We start from the raw sequence: 18690 nt of genomic DNA on the forward strand, positions 1-18690 counted from the left end.
TACTAATCTTTTTTTTCACAATATTTTCAAAACTTGTAAAAAATTCACTTTAAAACAACAAACGGGAAAGTAAAGATGAATACATACAATTCGGCCCTCACGATATCGATTAGGAGAAGTTTAAGATGCAATTTTGGATATCTTAAATAATAAAAAATTAAATTAATTTAATCCAACATGAAGTACCAGTATTATGTTATGGTTATGGTTATATTTTATCGTTTAAAAGACTTCAATTTCTAATATAGTGTGGGAATCGAGACTCAGCATTTTTTTAAATAAGTTCTACATTTAATATCATAAATGTATATGGATTTTGGCGTGAAGAGTAATTTAAAAAAAACAATAATTATTATTTTTAGGTAAACGGTAAATATTAGTATATTATATTAAAAAAATGTAGACATGGGTACAGGACAACGTCTGTCGGGTCATCTAGTTATTAATATTTCAATGAGTTTGAGACAGCGATCTAGAATATTATGTAAATAATTTATCATGAGTTTTACTCATAAAATCAAATAGTAACATGAACTCATTAAACCGTGACAAATATCTAGGGTATTTCTGAAGACTGAATTCCACATAGCTAAGCAAATTGCGAAGCCAAACATTAAAATTTGAAGCAAAATGTATGCAGAGCAGAGCTAACTAAACTCCGTATGCGCTCCAGAAGTAATCAAATTTTGCATGAACCATATGCAAAGCAGTGCAAAGTATTATTCACCAGGAATTTAATTTTATTCGCCAGAAACCACAAAGCTCTAATTGTGCAAAGCTCAGCTTTTTGTTACATGAAAAGACGACAACATCTGTTGATCCTTTACCAACATTTTTTATTTAATATGATTTTAATTAATAATATCTGCTACAGGTTTTATAGTGCAGTGTTTATTTAATGTTTATAAAAAAATCGGCACGTGTTTAACTTAATTAAAAACCCATCAATCGTACTGACAATTCTGAATCAATGTTTGTTCGTTCTCGATATTCGGCGTAACCTATTTAGTCGAGTTAAATGATTGATCGAATCAGCACGAGCTTTTAAACTTTGTTAAAATTGTGCGAAATGGTATAAATCATGACATTAAAATTAACACTAATGATGAAATGATTTATATGAAATAGTGTTATGCACTTTATGAGATTCTATTAGAATATAAATTATTGACTTTTATTATCAGAACATGAAAATGAACATTAAAGTCTTATTGCATTGGCATTTATACCTTTACACAAATTTAATTAGCTTGTTTTCAAGCTAATAGTAAATTTTAGTTGGATTAATATAGAGTGACATTGGATAATAATAGTTTGTTTGATCTTGGAATTAATTTATTTGTTCATTTATTTGATATTATTAGTTTTATTCGTATTTGATACAATTTGTTGAATTAAAAATGGTAAAGTAATTTTCACTATATTAATCATGCACTTGACATGTGTATGTATGAAACAATGAATACAGTTTATTAAAAAATATACGTACCAAACCAATACTAACATATTTTTTATATTTTTTTGTTTAATGTTTTAATAATTATATGAAAAAATTATATTCGTTGTTTAAAACATTTTTTTATAATTTACTGAATGATGCCTATAATGTGTGAATGAAGTTAAAATTGATCTAAAATTGATTTTTATTCGACGAATTGGATCCTAATTATATCAAATATTTCGAAAAAACAAGTCATTTATTTATTATATTATACAGACAACGGCTCAGAAAAACTTAAAAATACAATTATCATAATAAATAATATAATTACTAAATAACTGTTATATCTACAATCATGGAATTAAAACAAGAATTGCATTTAAAACAAATTTTAGTTTGCTACATTTTATGTTGTTGTGTTTCTAATGAACATATGAAATTTTATTTAAATTGATAGTGAATAATTTGACTATTTTCACATTATTATTATTGTTTATCAAAGACATAATTATGTCATTACTCTAGCTCAGTATGCAAAAGCAAATTTATTAAAAGTGACTTCGTTCATAAATATTAATCGAATACAAATTGCAACTATTTATTTATGCATTTTGCTAAAAATATTCCAATTTGTAGTCACCATTCAATACTGTATCAGCTATTTCTATATTGAAAATAAGAGAATAATTTCTCTTAGTAATAGCGACGAAGATATTTTAACGAAGACAGTTATGGAAAGATAAAAATTGCTTATTTAGAAATATTTAAAATGTTTAATGATCTGCCTTATTTTGAAACCATGAAAAATATTCATTTATCCGTAGTCTATTTTCACCTGAACAGATTATTGTATATTTTGAAACTGCGTAGTGCGAAAAATACAGAAGCAAATATATTTGCTCGTAGTTTCCTAATGGTTAAGCTAATACCAAATGATTTTTCTCTACCTCAGCAGAAATAGTATGTACTTCAATGTAGAGATATTTATTCAAAATCCTCACTGTAAGATTCCATATGCATTTGATTATTTTCTTGCATTTCATATTATATTCCCATGACTTACAATAACAAAATCTATAAGTTTGTTGGCTACGTTGTGGTTTCTATATTTATTTCGTGTATGACGTTTATCGGGATGCAAACAATCTTCAAGAACAAGACAGTCTACTAATGCAAGAAAATCAGACAAAGTTGTGGGCTGGAAATATCCTTCATAAGTAGACTTATCATATTTTGTAAATTTTCTAAATTTAGACTTAAACATGTAGGCTTGAAGTTTCATAGAAGAATTTATATTTGATTTTGGCCCTGAAAGAGAGAAAGGGCTGATATTTTACTAGAAATTCTTCTCTACATATACCTGTCTAAAATTGACTCCCATCTCTGATTTTTATTTATGAAAATGTTAAATAACCATATGAGTAAAACATATGATTTATATTTCATTAGCTTTAACTACAATTTGGTTTACTGGGATATGTTCCCAGCGATTTTAGATAAAAATAACGAATTTTTAACCAGAATGTCTTCTCTATTCCCTGTTTAAATTCGACTCCTATCTCCGATTTTTATATATGAACTAGATGACGCGAAAGACGTTGCCCTGTACCCAATATCCTTAACTAATATTTACCGTTCAGTTAAAAATATTAATTATTGTTTTTCGAATTACTATTTACACCAATATATGAATTATATATCAAAAATTATACCTTGCAATTTATAGAACAAATTTATTTCCAACAGCTCAATTTATTTTAATGCCACAATTTTTTAGTCATACCTGTAGATGATGGATGTATAAATGAATGATTTTTTGTTTATTCACGACTAAAACATTGATTTTGCAAATTTATCACACAAAAAATCATTGTCTGCCTTTGTGATTTATGGTCATAGTGAAATAGTACACGTGTTGAAAATTGAAGTCTTTTAAAAGGTATAACAAATTCAGAAAGAATTAATATAAAGCATTCGCGGTAAAGGTATAATATCAATGGAAATAGGCTAATCTTAATCTTAAGTTCAGAAGTGATAACAATTTGCACTCCGTGACCACCCCCCATTTTCACTTTTAAACTTGAAAGTAAGATGAACCTAATTCTAAAATTTCATGCCAATTGGAGCACAGTAAAAAAAATCTGACACAAAGCGCACCATTGACTTAAGTAAATATTAAGTATCCAATGCCAAACATATAAATTTTTGACACGATGAAACTTCTAAATTATTTTTTGAATACGACTGCATTAGTTCAAAGATAATAACCAGTCAAATTAATTATAAATGTTATAATCACAGACAGTCCACGGCCGCCAGGTGCATGCGCAGATTGTTCCTGTGCTAAATATATAATGTATTTTATATTATTCTAATTTTTGGCACATCTCAGCTACTTTTCGGAAATAATAATATATTTTTCTTATTCATAATCTTAAATATATTATATTTTAATATTGTCTTAGCCTATAAATGTTTGGCAAATGACAGTCTTCATTTGTTTTTAATGTCAAACAATGCCTCAAATATTTTCAAAGTCAATCAATGATAAGCGGTTTTTTGTATTTTTTTCTATTTACTTCTACAATCTAACTATATTTCTATGAATCAAATAATCCTAGAAAATTTCCTTAACAAACTTTACGAGGATTTATGAAAATCCGAATAATCGTTTAGGAGGATTAACCTTTCATATACCATTACAGAAGAATTTTATATATAAGATTAAGATATGTTTAATGTCTAGATATGTTTAAAGGATATGATTTCATATTCCATTAGATTTAACTACAATTTACTTCTTCTGGGATATGTTCTCAGTGACTCTGGATAAACATTGAATCGAATATTTGAAAAAATAAAACGGCCAAAAATTTCAATAATCCATGGATAGATATATTTGATAAACTTTGAAGAAACTCTTCTTTATTCTCTGTCCAAAATTGACTCCTATCCCTGATTTGTATGTGATTTTTTACCATTCGACTTCTATCTCGAGTATTTATATTACAATTTCGTTTCGCGTGCTAAATGCAAATCGCAAATAGTTAACTCCAACTGTATATTTTGCATGAATTAGCTTAACAGCCGGCGGCCTTGGCTCACCTCACGATTGGGCGAGCCTATGAAAGGGAGATAAGTTTATTATGATCTACCAAGAATTTCATTGCGAAATTATCATACGTTAATATTACAATAATGGACTTGGCATTCCGTCAATACATCAGCGGTAATTGAAACATTCATCAGGTAGGAGTAGATAAATGATTATGGGAAAATTACAGAAACGAATACATGCAAGTTAAAATCATTTTTGAAATAGGGTAAAGTTCTTCAAGTAGAACCCCTGCAATATTTTGTTTGGTATTTATAAATTGCAACTCACTCGCCATAAGGCAAAATGTTGCTTATACCAGTTATCATATTAAATTGATTATTATTATTATTAAATTTTTTGAAACGTATTTCTTAAACTCTATTATACTTCTTGCTTACTTTAAAATAATTGAATTGAAAAAATGTTCATGACTTTAAAACAATCATATCCATCCCATTGTTCTCATTTATGCTAACATAGCAAAGTTTTATAATTTTGCTGAACAATGCCTTCTGTTCTTTTGCTTGATGAAATATAATGAATAGAAAACCACAAAACTATAGTTTCAAATGCAGACAAGTAGTCGAGAAAAGAATTATTATAACATGAAAATTTCATGTCCGATTAAATCTATTTCAAATTTAGTGATATAATAAAGTTATTAAGAATCGAAATCATTATTAGCCCGACTATAGCGTGTAATTAATTTTAGTAACGCTTTCGACTTTTATGTACTTTGATTTCATTTGCTGTTAATTAACTTTATAATTATGTATAGCTACTGATATGTATCATATATTTTCTGTAATTCTTACATACTTGAAGTTACATAAGTTTGTACAAATTTACACTTTTCCGTATAACAAATATCACTTTATATATAAAATAGAATTTTAAACTGTTTTTTGTCGGAATAAATATATCAATATATATGAAATCGACATAACAAGTTATAAAATTTACTGGTTCAGGACATACGAGTTTATTTTCGCTTAAAAATATATGGAAATATAATGTACAACTTTTATACGATTGAAAAAAAAAGTTGAACAAAAATATGAAAAGTTCGATCGAAGTTTAGCAGAAAGTATATTTAAAGTTAGATTAAAAATGTTTTCGATCATTGTGGGCAGATGTTTGAATAATTAATGTTAAATCAATAAATTTAAATCAAATACAGTTAGTTAAATATTATGATTCAAAACACTTGAATTGACGAAAGCATTTGTATGATGCATAGCTTAATTTATTTTTATTGTTGTTTATTGTAGATATTTAATATTCTTGACATAATTAGAAATATATATATATATATATATATATATATATATATATATATTAGAGTGGCCCTTAATATGGACATTTCGAATTTTCTTGCTTCCAAGGGCTCAAATAGTTCCAAATTGATAAAAAACAATTCTCTGGAAGTTGTAGCTCATAATATTAACTTTAAGATAGTGGGCAGATCAATCAAACTGCGTATGGAAAAAGCATGGAAAAAATTTTGAAAATTAAAATTAAAAATTTAGGTATAACTTCGCGACAAATGAATTAAAAGTGAAAATTCGTGTCGTTTTTTATTGAAATTTTGACGCTCTGTAAAATTTTTGAAATTTTTTCCATACAAATCTTTGATTGAATTGCGCGCTATCTAAAAGACAATATTAAGAGCTAAAACTTCCAGAGTATTGTCTTTTTTCAATTTGGAACCATTTGAGCTCTTGGGAGCAAGAAAATTCGAAAATGTCCATATTAAGGACCACCCTAATTTATATCGTGTGCGTGTGTATCAGTGTATTTATATTTATACAACATACTTAAATTTTATCTCGATTTATTGATATTAATATTCAATTATGCATTAGAATTCGCAAACGATCACTCAAATAATCAAAATGAAATTAATTGGTTCATAGGCATATGTTCTATATAACCATATATAGACATTTATAATTATCTAATGCATACATATTATTAATAATATTATAAATCACTTCCATCGTACACATGGCATATTTGCCAATTACGAAACTTTATTAATTTCCTCTAATTAAAATCTATGTATATTCATATCCGCTCAAACTCTCTATACATACGAACTCCCAATATATACAAACGCAGACTTTGTGTGAATTCTTTGACGTAGGAGTTCATTTATGAAATATTTCACGTAGTCAATCAGGATCTAAAATGAAACATTGTAATAAGACAGACTTTATAAAATATAGATGTATTTACATTATGTGTGCTGGCTATTTCTACCACAATTTATTTTTTCTTTTAACTTTTTCCATTTTTAGCAAAAGAAAGACAAGCAATAGTGCGGAAAAATGACTACAGTTATTTACTTGTCAAGTTGTCAGAAGTTGTCCCACTTTCTTTGTTTCGCTTCACCAGATAAAATACCTGAGATTGAAAATTGGCGCCGGTGTAATTATTAAAAAAATCGTAAAACTGGTAATATTGAGCAAAAATATTTAAAACAATTCCAACTAGTTCTATTTTTTTGAGAAAAATGTGTAGAAAGCCATTATGTTGCCTTCTAATAAATCTAATAAGTTATAACGAATTTCTTCCCAACATCTTATAGAACCATAAAATTGAGAATAGTTCTTCCATCTCAGAAGACAATGTTCGGAAATAGTAACCCCAAGAATTCTTGTTGTTTCATTAGACAAACACAAAAATAAAGCCTTTTATTTATTCCTCAAAAATCTTATCAAGTTAATTTTAATGATATATTTCTTCCAACTAGTTCTGCTTTTTATATAAAAATATGTATATACTAATTTCTCGACATAATATCTAATTTTCCTTTCAGCCAAAAACTGTGCGAAAACTAATAATATACTTCAATCTTTACTACAGTTAAATTGTTGGCTCGTTCATACAAACATAAAGTGATCAAAAAATGTTTTCTGCTTATTCTACAAATACGATGTTTGCCAAAAAAATATTTGGCTTGCTTTCATTTATTAGATTTCAGGCTTTTTATTTTAATTTTGCGAAATGTAAATACTTATACAGATAATCAGATTATATTATTTTGATTTATACGAGATCAAAAAGAAGGAAAAAATATACAAATTAAACGGTGTAGATTGCTTCTATATATAAATGACCTAAATATTAAAAGTTTACAAATTGAGTCATAATAAATTTGGATATTATTAATTTAGATACACTCAATCTAATTATATAGATATATATTTATATATTTAATTTATATAATATTAGTGTTTTTTATATTTTGATCTAACGACACAGCAGGTGTGCGTCCAATAAACTATAGAAGACAGTTTGCTTTCGCGCAATTTAATTCGTTTTAACTTTAATCTATTAATCTTTGTAGATGATCCGGAAACAAAACTATTTTTAATATTTATTTTTAAATTTGCTTGACCTACTCGATACAACTCTTTGTGTTGGAAAGGATCGAAATCAAAAAAACTAAGCAGTTGAGTGACCTTTATAGAAAGAATTATGACACAGGATTTAATTAATAAAGAGATATAAATAAGGTAAATTCTGTTTCTAACTCAAAAGCTAAAATCAGATCGGTTTGCAAAACCGATTGCCAATTTATATATTATAAATAATTCTGTATAATTAACGTTTCATGTGGTTTGGCTACCAAGCCAGTCAAACGTTGGATTTAATTACAATATATTTTCAAACCGCGTTCAATCATTTTTCATTCCCGCGAAAGCAACAAAAGAACCAAACATGCCACTTGTCAAATTCGTTCCCATGAGACATGAAAAAAGTTTTTTAGAATAAAAAGCTTTTTAAATGTACGGTAGAACTCCTGTAAGTCGATCACGCTTATTACGATTTATTCTTTTTGTCCGGTTCCTGTAAAACACTCTTAACGAGGTTTGTCTGTATTTTTTAATTGATTAAAATGACACACTAGTGATGTGTATGAAATCGTGCCTTAAGGCAAATTGCTGGAACTTTCCATACCGTAACGAAATGTTCGAGGAATATTAAATGTTTTCAAATAGATTATTATAAATAAATACTGTAACATTGTCTAATATTATAATATGAGTTATAATATTAGATCAGATCAGATTAATATGAGCTCCAGTCTCTCAAAAACTCGATTTCTATTTTCTGCACTCTTTGGTCCGTATTTCCGAAACGGCTGGACCTGGCTTTGCCAAAAACTAATCAGCACATCTTCCTATCAATAGGAATCGAATGTTTTATGAACCATTCAAATCGGTTGATCCGTGCGCCCGAAAACGTGTCCGAAAAATTGTATCCAATACATACACACACACATCTATTTTTTCTGAGGCATGCCAAAATGTTCAGAAACCTTCAAAACGTCGAGAAATGTAAAAATTTTCAATTTCGATTTTTGGACGATTGCAATAACTTACCCTACGGGATGTTAAAAATATTTAATGCATTAAAATGGTTTTTGAGATTTTTAGGCATAATTTTTATCTAAAAAATCATGTATGTTATGTTTACACAATCGTACCAAATTTTAACATATATACTACGGATATTCCGGATGAAGTGAAATGATGCTTTAAGCTAAATGTGGTTTCAACCAAATGCAAAATTTCCTGCGGCCAATTAATCAAAATCAATATCGATAATTACCTAAACACAAGTGATGTTGGTAATAAATATTCTGATCGGCAAAAATACATGAAATCTGTTTGTTGTAAGCCACATATAACATATAACGAAGCATTTATCTGTATGTTCAGCGGCTCCAACGATTGATGTAACAATTCAAAATAGAATCAGTTTTGCAGTCTCAAACGCTATTGTCAGCAGGACCGTATTTTTATAATTTCATATATTAAATTGGAATATGGTAATTAATTGGCAAACCGCCAGTAAAAGAAAGTATCTTTATGTCTTTTCTTTATTTGTATTTTATGTTACGTACTTACAGAATTTATTAAAACTCTCCTTCGATAAACTCAGGTTGTTAGGTTAAATTTTAACCCTTATAGCTGTGGACTGTATTAAACACGGATTTGTTTATATATTATGTATTTGTTGTAGTTCTAATTACAATCACTAATTTGTTACTAAGTTATAATGAAAGAACAAATATTTATTGGTTATTTATTATACATGTTGTTTCGCGGACTTTACTTTTAGAAGTGAACAACTAGTTCAATTAAAACACCCCCCTACCAGGGGTTGCAACCATTCCGTGTAAAGCTTAATGCCCTGAAGGTTGTCACCTTCATGGCCAATATAATAAAACGGAAATACGTCCGAACATTATTATTATTAGTGCAAGCACGATATTTGATTCGATTCGAATGTATATATGTGCAATGAAACAATAATAATCAATGATTATTTCAAAGCTGGTAATAAATGATTATCTCCAGCTGTGTTCCAGTCAGACATAATCAAAAAGATAAACAATAGAATATTTGCATACTTTGTTTTTAAAATTCATATTATTGGCTTTAATTGTTGGTGCTTACAGGACTAATTTGTCAATGTTTGTGAAATTTACAGACATATAGAAACTGGGTAAAATCAAAATTGGACACCGCGTCTGCGGCCGTTGATAGGATCAATCGTAACCATTGCCTCTCAAGCAATTTCAAATATTATTTTTGTTACATTTGTTCTGCTAAACATATGCAAACCATTGGGGTTCCTTCTATAATAAATTTTTACTCTGATCAAACCTTACCCTTATGAAATTTTACTCTTATGAAATTTTACTCTTATGAAATCTTACTCTTATAAAATTTTACTCGTGCTTAAGCCACGCAGTATTATCAAAATAGCACATAGGACTTTTAAGGTATGATTGCTATTCAGAAAACTACTTAGATTGAAGAACAAAATTATTAAGCTATTTAATTTATAAGAAAGATTACTTTTTTGCATTAAAATTGAATCTTTAAGTAGTTGACAAATGTTAATACATGATCAACAAATATTTTCTAACTTTACCAAGCTACTAGATCTAGCAAAAAAGAACACTTTTCTGTATAAAAATCGGATCTGTAAATCGTTGGCAAATGTTCACATATTATAGAGCATACTTTTATATTTTAATATATTTGTGAACCATTACGATAACAACTATATTTTGTAATAAATCAAATTGTAATAAAAATTATATTGCTGCTGGTTATATCATATTAAGTAATACTCATTAAGCATGTGAGTTACTGCCAAACAACTGCGCACATGCAAGTTGTGTATATATATATATATATATATATATATATATATATATATATATATATATATATATTATTTACTATTATTTAAGTTACAATTTTTATACACTATTAAAATTTATAAATTAAATTTGCTGCTATCAGTAAATTATTGTCTTTCTTAAAAATAAAGAAAAGTGTGTCGGCCAGACTTTTGCGTTAAAAGAAAAACTGTTCCGAAAATAAGTGAAAGCAATATTTATCGACACGAATTTGAGCACACCACGCAGGTGGCCAAAATGGATTTCGTAGACAACTTAAAATCATTTCAATTCAATTTTGACTACTTGCATTTGACAATGTAAGGTGAAATAAGAAAAGACATGATAAGATAAAATATTTGATATATACCAATTATATACAATGCCAGATAAACTTTGCAACTTAACTTATAAAATATATTTTATATAGCTTAGAACTAAAAATTCACATTTCATAAAAATTCTCTTATGAAATTTCACTCTTACTCTTATAAATTTATATTCTTATCAAATCTTACAAGAGTAAAATGAATATGAATAAAATGATATAAAAGTATGAAATCTTGCTCTTATCAAATTTTAATCTTACACTTACTCTTATGAAATTTTACTCTTACTTTTATCAAATCTTACTCTTATCAAATTTTACTTTTACTCTTATGAAATTGTTTGAAATGTTACTCTTATGAAATTTTACTTCTACTCTTTTCTAATTTTACTCTTACTCTTATAAAATTTTACGACATTTTACTCTTACTCTTATGAATTTTTTTTTTATTTTTTTTTATTCTTACCTCTATCAAATTTCACTTTTACTGAATACTGAAATTTTATTCTTACTCTTATGAAATTTTATCAATACTCTTATCAAATATTCTCTTATAAAATTTTACTCTTACTCCTATGAAATCTTACTCTTATAAAATTTTATGAAATTTTACTCTTACTCTTATGAAATTTTACTTCTACTTTTATGAAATTTTATGTAATTTTACTCTTACTCTCATGAAATTGTATAAAATGTTACTCTTATGAAATTTTACTTTTACTCTTTTCTAATTTTATGAAATTTTACTCTGTCTCTTACTCTTACGAAATTTTATAAAATACTTTTATCAAATTTTACTCTTACACTTAATGAAATATAACTCTTATGATATCTTACTCTTATGAAATTTCACTCTTATTCTTATGAAATTTTACTTTTACTCTTATGAAATTTCATGACTTTTTACTCTCAATCTTATGAATGTTTAGAACATTTTACTCTTAAGAAATTTTAGTCTTGCTCTTATGAAATTTTACTCTTACTCTTATGAAATTTTACTCTTACTCTTATCAAATTTTAATCTTATCAAATTTTACTCTTACTCTTATGAAATTTTATTCTTATTAAATCTTACTCTTACCGAATACTACGCCTACTTTTACGAAATCTTACTTCTACTCTTCCTCTAATTTCACTATTAATTTATCCTATCTTACCCTTAATTATTAATTATATTTTATCTTACTCTTATTCTTATCTTATCTTACTCTTATTTTTATCTTTCTTATCATATCTTATATTATTTTGATTTTACTCTTATTTTATATTATCCTATTTTATTTTTCTCTTACTTGAACTTTTATCCTATATTACACTTACTGTTATCCTTATCGCGATTTTAAGAAAAAGAAAATCTTATCCTTTCTTATCTTATATATAATAAAGTAGTTTTAGTTAATTTTTTCTTTATTATTATAAATTTTACAAAATCCTGCTCAAAAAATTTTAATTGTGATTAACACGTTAACCGCTACAATAGTATCAGAAGAATTTTCACATGGGCCATGGTAACTTTATTAGATAATTTAGTTAATAATGTATCAAGGCGCATAGCTATAGATCTACAAAGCTTGATACAAATATTTCATCTCGCGAATAGCGCGCATTTTTCCAACTTGTATCTATAGTATGAAGCTTTGAAAGTAATCACGCAATATAAAATCCGACCTTCAGAAACCTTTTCCAATTGCCCCGCATTGATACCTGGCATTCAATAAATATTATAGATATGGAATATAAAATAAAATATAAAAAATATAAATCTTGGCTTATCCCACTCGATAGAGCGAATGGCAACCGATTACGTCGTCGACCGTCAAACGAATTCCTTCAGAGGTGACGTCTCTTCTACAAAACGAATTCGTACTTTGAGACTTATGTCAAAAATAAATAGCGCCAACAAAACAATTTCAAGGCATTTCGGGTAGGTAGGTAGTAGGTAGGACTAGGTACTCGGTAAAGGAAAACCGAGCTCGTCTCAAGTCCCAACTCAATGGGTCTGAGAAGATAAGGCGAACGATAAAGATAAAATATTTCGAGGGTTCTAGCGCCGGAAAGAACTCCCTAGATATGTCAGGCTTGTCTAGACAAAGTAATCAAATTCTTAAAATATACATTTTACATTAAGGCTAGTTCAATAATAATTATTACAACTAATAGCAGTTACTTGAACGTTCTATCTTAAGTTAAAAGCACAGATGGATTTAAATGTGCAAATGTAAAAATGTAAAAAAAAATAAAAATTTAAATGTGTGTCTACGTGATAACAGATAAAATAGTTTTAATCATTTTTTTCTTACTATTATTATAAATTTTACAGATTCCTATCCAATTATATAGTATCAGAAATTTTTTCACATGGGCTATGGTAACTTTATTAGATAATTTAGTTAATAATGTATTGAGGTAAATCAATGTATCAAAGAATTTTTTTTGTCAAAGTTCCTGAATGGGACATGTCAGACATGGCTTATGTAAAACTTCTTATCGTCAGACACATATTATTGACATGGCTAATAATATTGACATGTATAACGAATTGAACTTTCTTAATATATATCGATAAATTACAATTATATATCTACTAGCAAACCGGGCGAACTCCGTTTCACCACCAGATGGTTTCATTTCATGTAAAATTTCGCTTGGTGATTAAAAGATGAAGAAAAAAATTGCCTGTTATTGAACTTGAAAAAAAATTGCACAATACACGTGATTGATTTGATTGTTTCCAGTTGAAATGTTAAGAAACGAATAACTTGTTTTTTTTACTTTTTTGCACAATTTCACAGTGAACACAATGCCGGTTTGTCACATGAAATTGACTGAGCAGAGAACAATGAGTAGCTGTCAAACAAATGAGTAGCAGTCAAACAAAAAATATTAGTTTGTAGTACATGTTAAGTATCAGAAATGACGCTGTATGTGAAAAAAAGAAAAAGTGTTTTCCGCTTTTCTGTTGAAATCTTTCTTCAATTTTCTTTGCTATAAACCTTGCGGACCTTTCCAACGAATGCAAAATTGTCAAAATCGGTTCGTGCGTTCTGGAGTTATATCGTCAGGAAGGAAAACCCGACTTATTGTTATATATATATGCAGATTATCTATGGTTACAATAATAAAACGTATTTCAGATAGAAATATATTGTGGGATTTTTTTTTAATTTAAAATTTTATATCATTGGTCTTCGATTTAACAATTTTATGTTTAATTTATTTTCCTAATTATATTAGGAAAACAATTTAAATTCGCTAAGAATGAAAACTAATTAAATAGTTTAATAAGCGAATTCATAGAGTAAAATTCTTCTAACATTTTTTTCCTGGTAATAGACTGCATTATATGGTAAAAATTTCTCACTGATTCTTAATAAAAAATAATAAAAATAGAGAAATATTTATTCATCACTTTGTTCCAAATTTTAACGAACAATTCAATCATAAATATACACTTTTTAATTATTTTAGCGGATTTATTATAAATCAGCTTATGATTTCATAAAATTGCTTTTATGGAAAATTTGGATGAGTTTTATCAATTTTTGTTTACGCACTTTGAGGCAGCTATGGCCTTGATTTCAAATTATATTTGGTATAAAAAAGTTTTTTTTTTAAGTTTTATTGAAATGCATATTTATCATAGACATCATACTACAATAAGGCTTAGGATATTTATACTTCAAGCATATATATTAAAATATGATCAAAAGTCCAAAAATGCTGAAGAAGTTTGGTACCTTCTTGACTCTTATTTATGTAGATGTAGAGACATAGCAATTTAGTATTTGCATACGTGAATAAATAAAAACAAATATATATATATATATATATATATATATATATATACATTCTGTAGCATATTTAATAATAATCTTGTTTATTAATATTAATATTAACAACCCTACTTTTGTTTTGATAAATTCATGTGCCGCATGAAAACAGCAGTAAAAATTTATTTACCATAACTACTTACAATTTAAAATATCATCCAAATATTCTACTTTATACTTCTATATGAATTTATTAGAATATTTTTTACTTAAAGTATTATTTGATGATTATTTGTTACAGTCGTTCGAGGTTTTTCGCAGGTATTTGTCGATAGCGATAATTGGTTGATCTCTGATTAGATACGTTTCTTGTATGACATTAAATTTGTTTTTATAAAAATCAAAATATCACTACATGTAGTAAATTAAAGCTTTTAATTCACATATATCGTAAATAAATTATATACGATGAATTAACTTGTAAAAAGACGATCAAAAGCACGGTTTATAGATAAGAGAGTAATTGCTCTATACTCACGTAATTTTAAATTTTTAAGGAATAACCGACATGAATGATTTACAATATAGGTTTAGAGGTATAATTGTTTTTGAGATAATCATATTTGGGTATACTAAAATACAATGATAAGTAAATGAAAAATATGTTACGAAACCAAAAAGTTTCCACTCACTTCTTGAATTTTGTAGCTTGTGCGCACAACCTTGCGCCTGACCTCTCCTTCATAAGATTCCTCTATGGTTTCCGCCATAATTACTATTTTTGTAATAAAAAATTACCAAAAAACAATTTAATCACTTTTCACTCGCGACGTGAAACACGAACTATAAAGAAATTTTATTCTGCAAATTCTATCAACTTTTAGATGTTATATTAAGTTTATTTAATATTTTTATATAAGTAAAATTTAAGCTATATTTAGCAACCGTTGCGCCTGTAGGAAGCACGCGTTAGTACTGTCGAACAGAAATCCCTCTTCATGTAACGAAAATGAAAATTTGAAGACGTATGTAGTAGTTTATTTTATACGAACAACGCGCTTTTGGTGGAATAAGCTTTAGGTGCATTTAAGAATGTATTATGCGATATAAAAACCGCCTGGCTTATATATCATACTGTATATAATGTTGGAACAACCGTTGTCCTTGTCAGATGATCCTATTAAAATTACTGACGTAAGAAATATTGATGTTATGTATTCTTTTAGGGATATTACAATGACAATTAAATATATTAAATTTAAATATTTTGTAGTAATTAATTATTCTGATCAAAATTATTGTTATTATTGCTATTAGTATTCTTATGAATACGTGCTAATGGTGTCTATATTTAGGTCTATAAATTTGTGTTTAAATGAGCGGGCAAAAATCATTTCTATGATAAATAACTTATATTTGATTTTCTTAATTACTCAAAACAAATACAATTTGAAGTTATAACAAAAGTCGGAATATTAAAAAAAAAGAGTGCGCGTAAGGTTCACATGCAATTAAAGTAAAACTTATTTACAAAATGGCATTTAAGTAAAAATAAATACATCATATAACATGTTTGAATAATGTTTATTAGGAATATGGCAACACTCATGATGCACATATTTATTAGTGTCAACCATTCTATACATTCATATAATGATAAATCATAAATTATATATTTATAATAGCATTGAAGTTATACTTCAAACATGGCATGATCGGTTTGTCATTGTAATTAGCATTTAGAAATGAATTTTCATTAGAGAAATGAAGTAATTGCTGATTAATAAATTCTATAATATTTGTTCACACAGTGGATTATGTTAAATAACGCCTAAACAAATATTGTTTTTGAAGAACTTCATGTAATTAAAATTAACATACATTCATTGACTGCTTGTATATATTTTTTTTTACTTTTTCGCTGGAGTTATAATCTCGTTCTTTAAACAGCTGTAATATCTGTCTTGTCTAAAAAATATTTTCCATTTTAATAACTTCAAAGATTTATAGAAACTACGAATAATATAAAAATAATTTATAATCAATAAACTTGCGTTTAGTACACGGCACAAATATTTAATTTGATTTATTATTTTCAAGTGACAGGGTAAAATTTTCTTCTGATTCAGGCATTTTTCATTAAATCAAGATTTGTACTACGATGTGACTTTAAAATGATTATTTATCTATGCCGATTTCCTTGTTGATATCGGTATGCATACAACGTTGACACCGGTACGCATACAACGACAGATCTCTATTCACATACACGATGACTAATCACAATCGACTCGTATAGAAATGATCTCATCGAGAGCGAATGACGAACAGTTCGGCCGTAACGGACTTCCGTTGCATTTGTACGGATTTACACTCTAGTCGCGTCTAAAGAAGTTTTACTTCAAAAATAATAGATGTATCTTGGATTTTACAATAAATTGATTAATGTTTTCTTCATCCTTATTGTCTGAAGAATGAAGGTCTCATTTTTCATACCTATATAGTTTAATTTTATAAAAAATATTAATATTTATTAATTTATCTATAATATAAAAATGAATAGCAAAATGTGTTGGTAAGCGCATAACTGAACAACGCCTGGAACAATTGGGCCAATTCTTTTTTTTAAATGTTCGTTGAAGTCCAAGGATGGTTCTTACGGCAAGAAAAAGTCGAATAATTGCCGGAAAAAGCATAAAAATAGCCTCTTTCTTTTCCACATACAAATGTTTTCTAACTAAAACGTAGAATCAATTTGAGCTTTAATTTTTTTATAATGCGTAAAAAATAAGGTGAATTAGAGAATTTATGAAGGTAAACTGGAGGATATGTAAAATGGTAGAGAGGAGAACTGGTAGATAGAGGAATATGTAAACAAATTAACAGGTTGATAGGTTAATTGGTAGACATGTAGAACGGGATGACAGGTGAATTTGTAGGCCGGTAAAATGGTAGATTGATAAACAGGTTGATAGATAACTTAGTAGACAAATTGATAAACATGTTAATTGTTCAACAGGTAATTTTTGAACAGGTTAATTGGTAGACATTTAGAACGGGATGACAGGTAAATTGACAAGCAGGTAATGTGGTCGACAGGTAAAATGGTGTATTGATAAACAGGTCGTTAGGTAAATTGGTAGACAGGTGAATTTGTAGACAAGTAAATTGGTGAAAAGGTCATTTGTTGGATAGCTGGTGGTCAGGTAAATGGGAGGATATGTAAAATGGTTGACAGGACAACTGGTAGATAGACAAATAACAAAACGGATAAACAGGTTGACAGGTAAATTGGTAGACATGTGAAGCGGGTTGATAGATAAATAGGTTGACAGGTAAATTGGTAAGTCGGTAAAATGGTATATTGATTAACAAGTTTATAGGTAAATTCATAGACAAATTGTTGAATAGGTAAATTGTTGAACAGATAGTAATAACGTTGTACTAAATGTAACAAATACACATCTTTGTTCAACTTTTTAATTTAAACTAAATCACGGCAAAGCGTGAACGGGTACAACTAGTAATGAATAATAATTATTAATTATTATTATTATTATGTAGATTATAATCTACATATGTGATATTTGCAATTAATTTAATACATTTATTAGACTAGAGTTCAATTTTTTATAAATAATTGCAAACATGTTTCGTTATCACAAACACATGCAAGTATCAGCATTCGTCGCGATCGATCGCACGAACACCGGCGATTACGTACGAACGAATCTTACAAGAATCCCGCTTTCTACAATATTACAAATTATTTGAGTTACGACTTTGACAGCGTTTGGACGTCTAAACGTACGTAATAAAAACAAATACCATAATAAATAAATTTTTTAA

The 18690-nt window shown here is 27.6% G+C and overlaps 1 protein-coding gene across 6 annotated transcripts in view; it reads right to left on the reverse strand.

Moving 5' to 3' along the window:
• The window catches only part of LOC113383269 (tropomodulin), a 146228-nt gene extending 130433 nt beyond the window's left edge, over nt 1-15795 (reverse strand). For all 6 annotated transcript variants that reach the window (XR_003367723.1, XR_003367724.1, XM_026621529.1 and 3 more), the window contains exon 1: nt 15534-15795. Coding sequence is in view for 4 of the 6 variants with exons in the window: in XM_026621529.1 (XP_026477314.1) it covers nt 15534-15611 (78 nt within the window). In the remaining 2 variants the exon portion in view is untranslated. The remainder of the gene's footprint in view (nt 1-15533) is intronic.
• Between the last annotated feature and the right edge of the window lie 2895 nt (nt 15796-18690).

The sequence above is a fragment of the Ctenocephalides felis genome, unplaced genomic scaffold (genome assembly GCF_003426905.1).
Source record: "Ctenocephalides felis isolate EL2017-DRISC unplaced genomic scaffold, ASM342690v1 CF-g0.4_SCAFFOLD_03570, whole genome shotgun sequence".
NCBI lineage: Eukaryota > Metazoa > Arthropoda > Insecta > Siphonaptera > Pulicidae > Ctenocephalides > Ctenocephalides felis.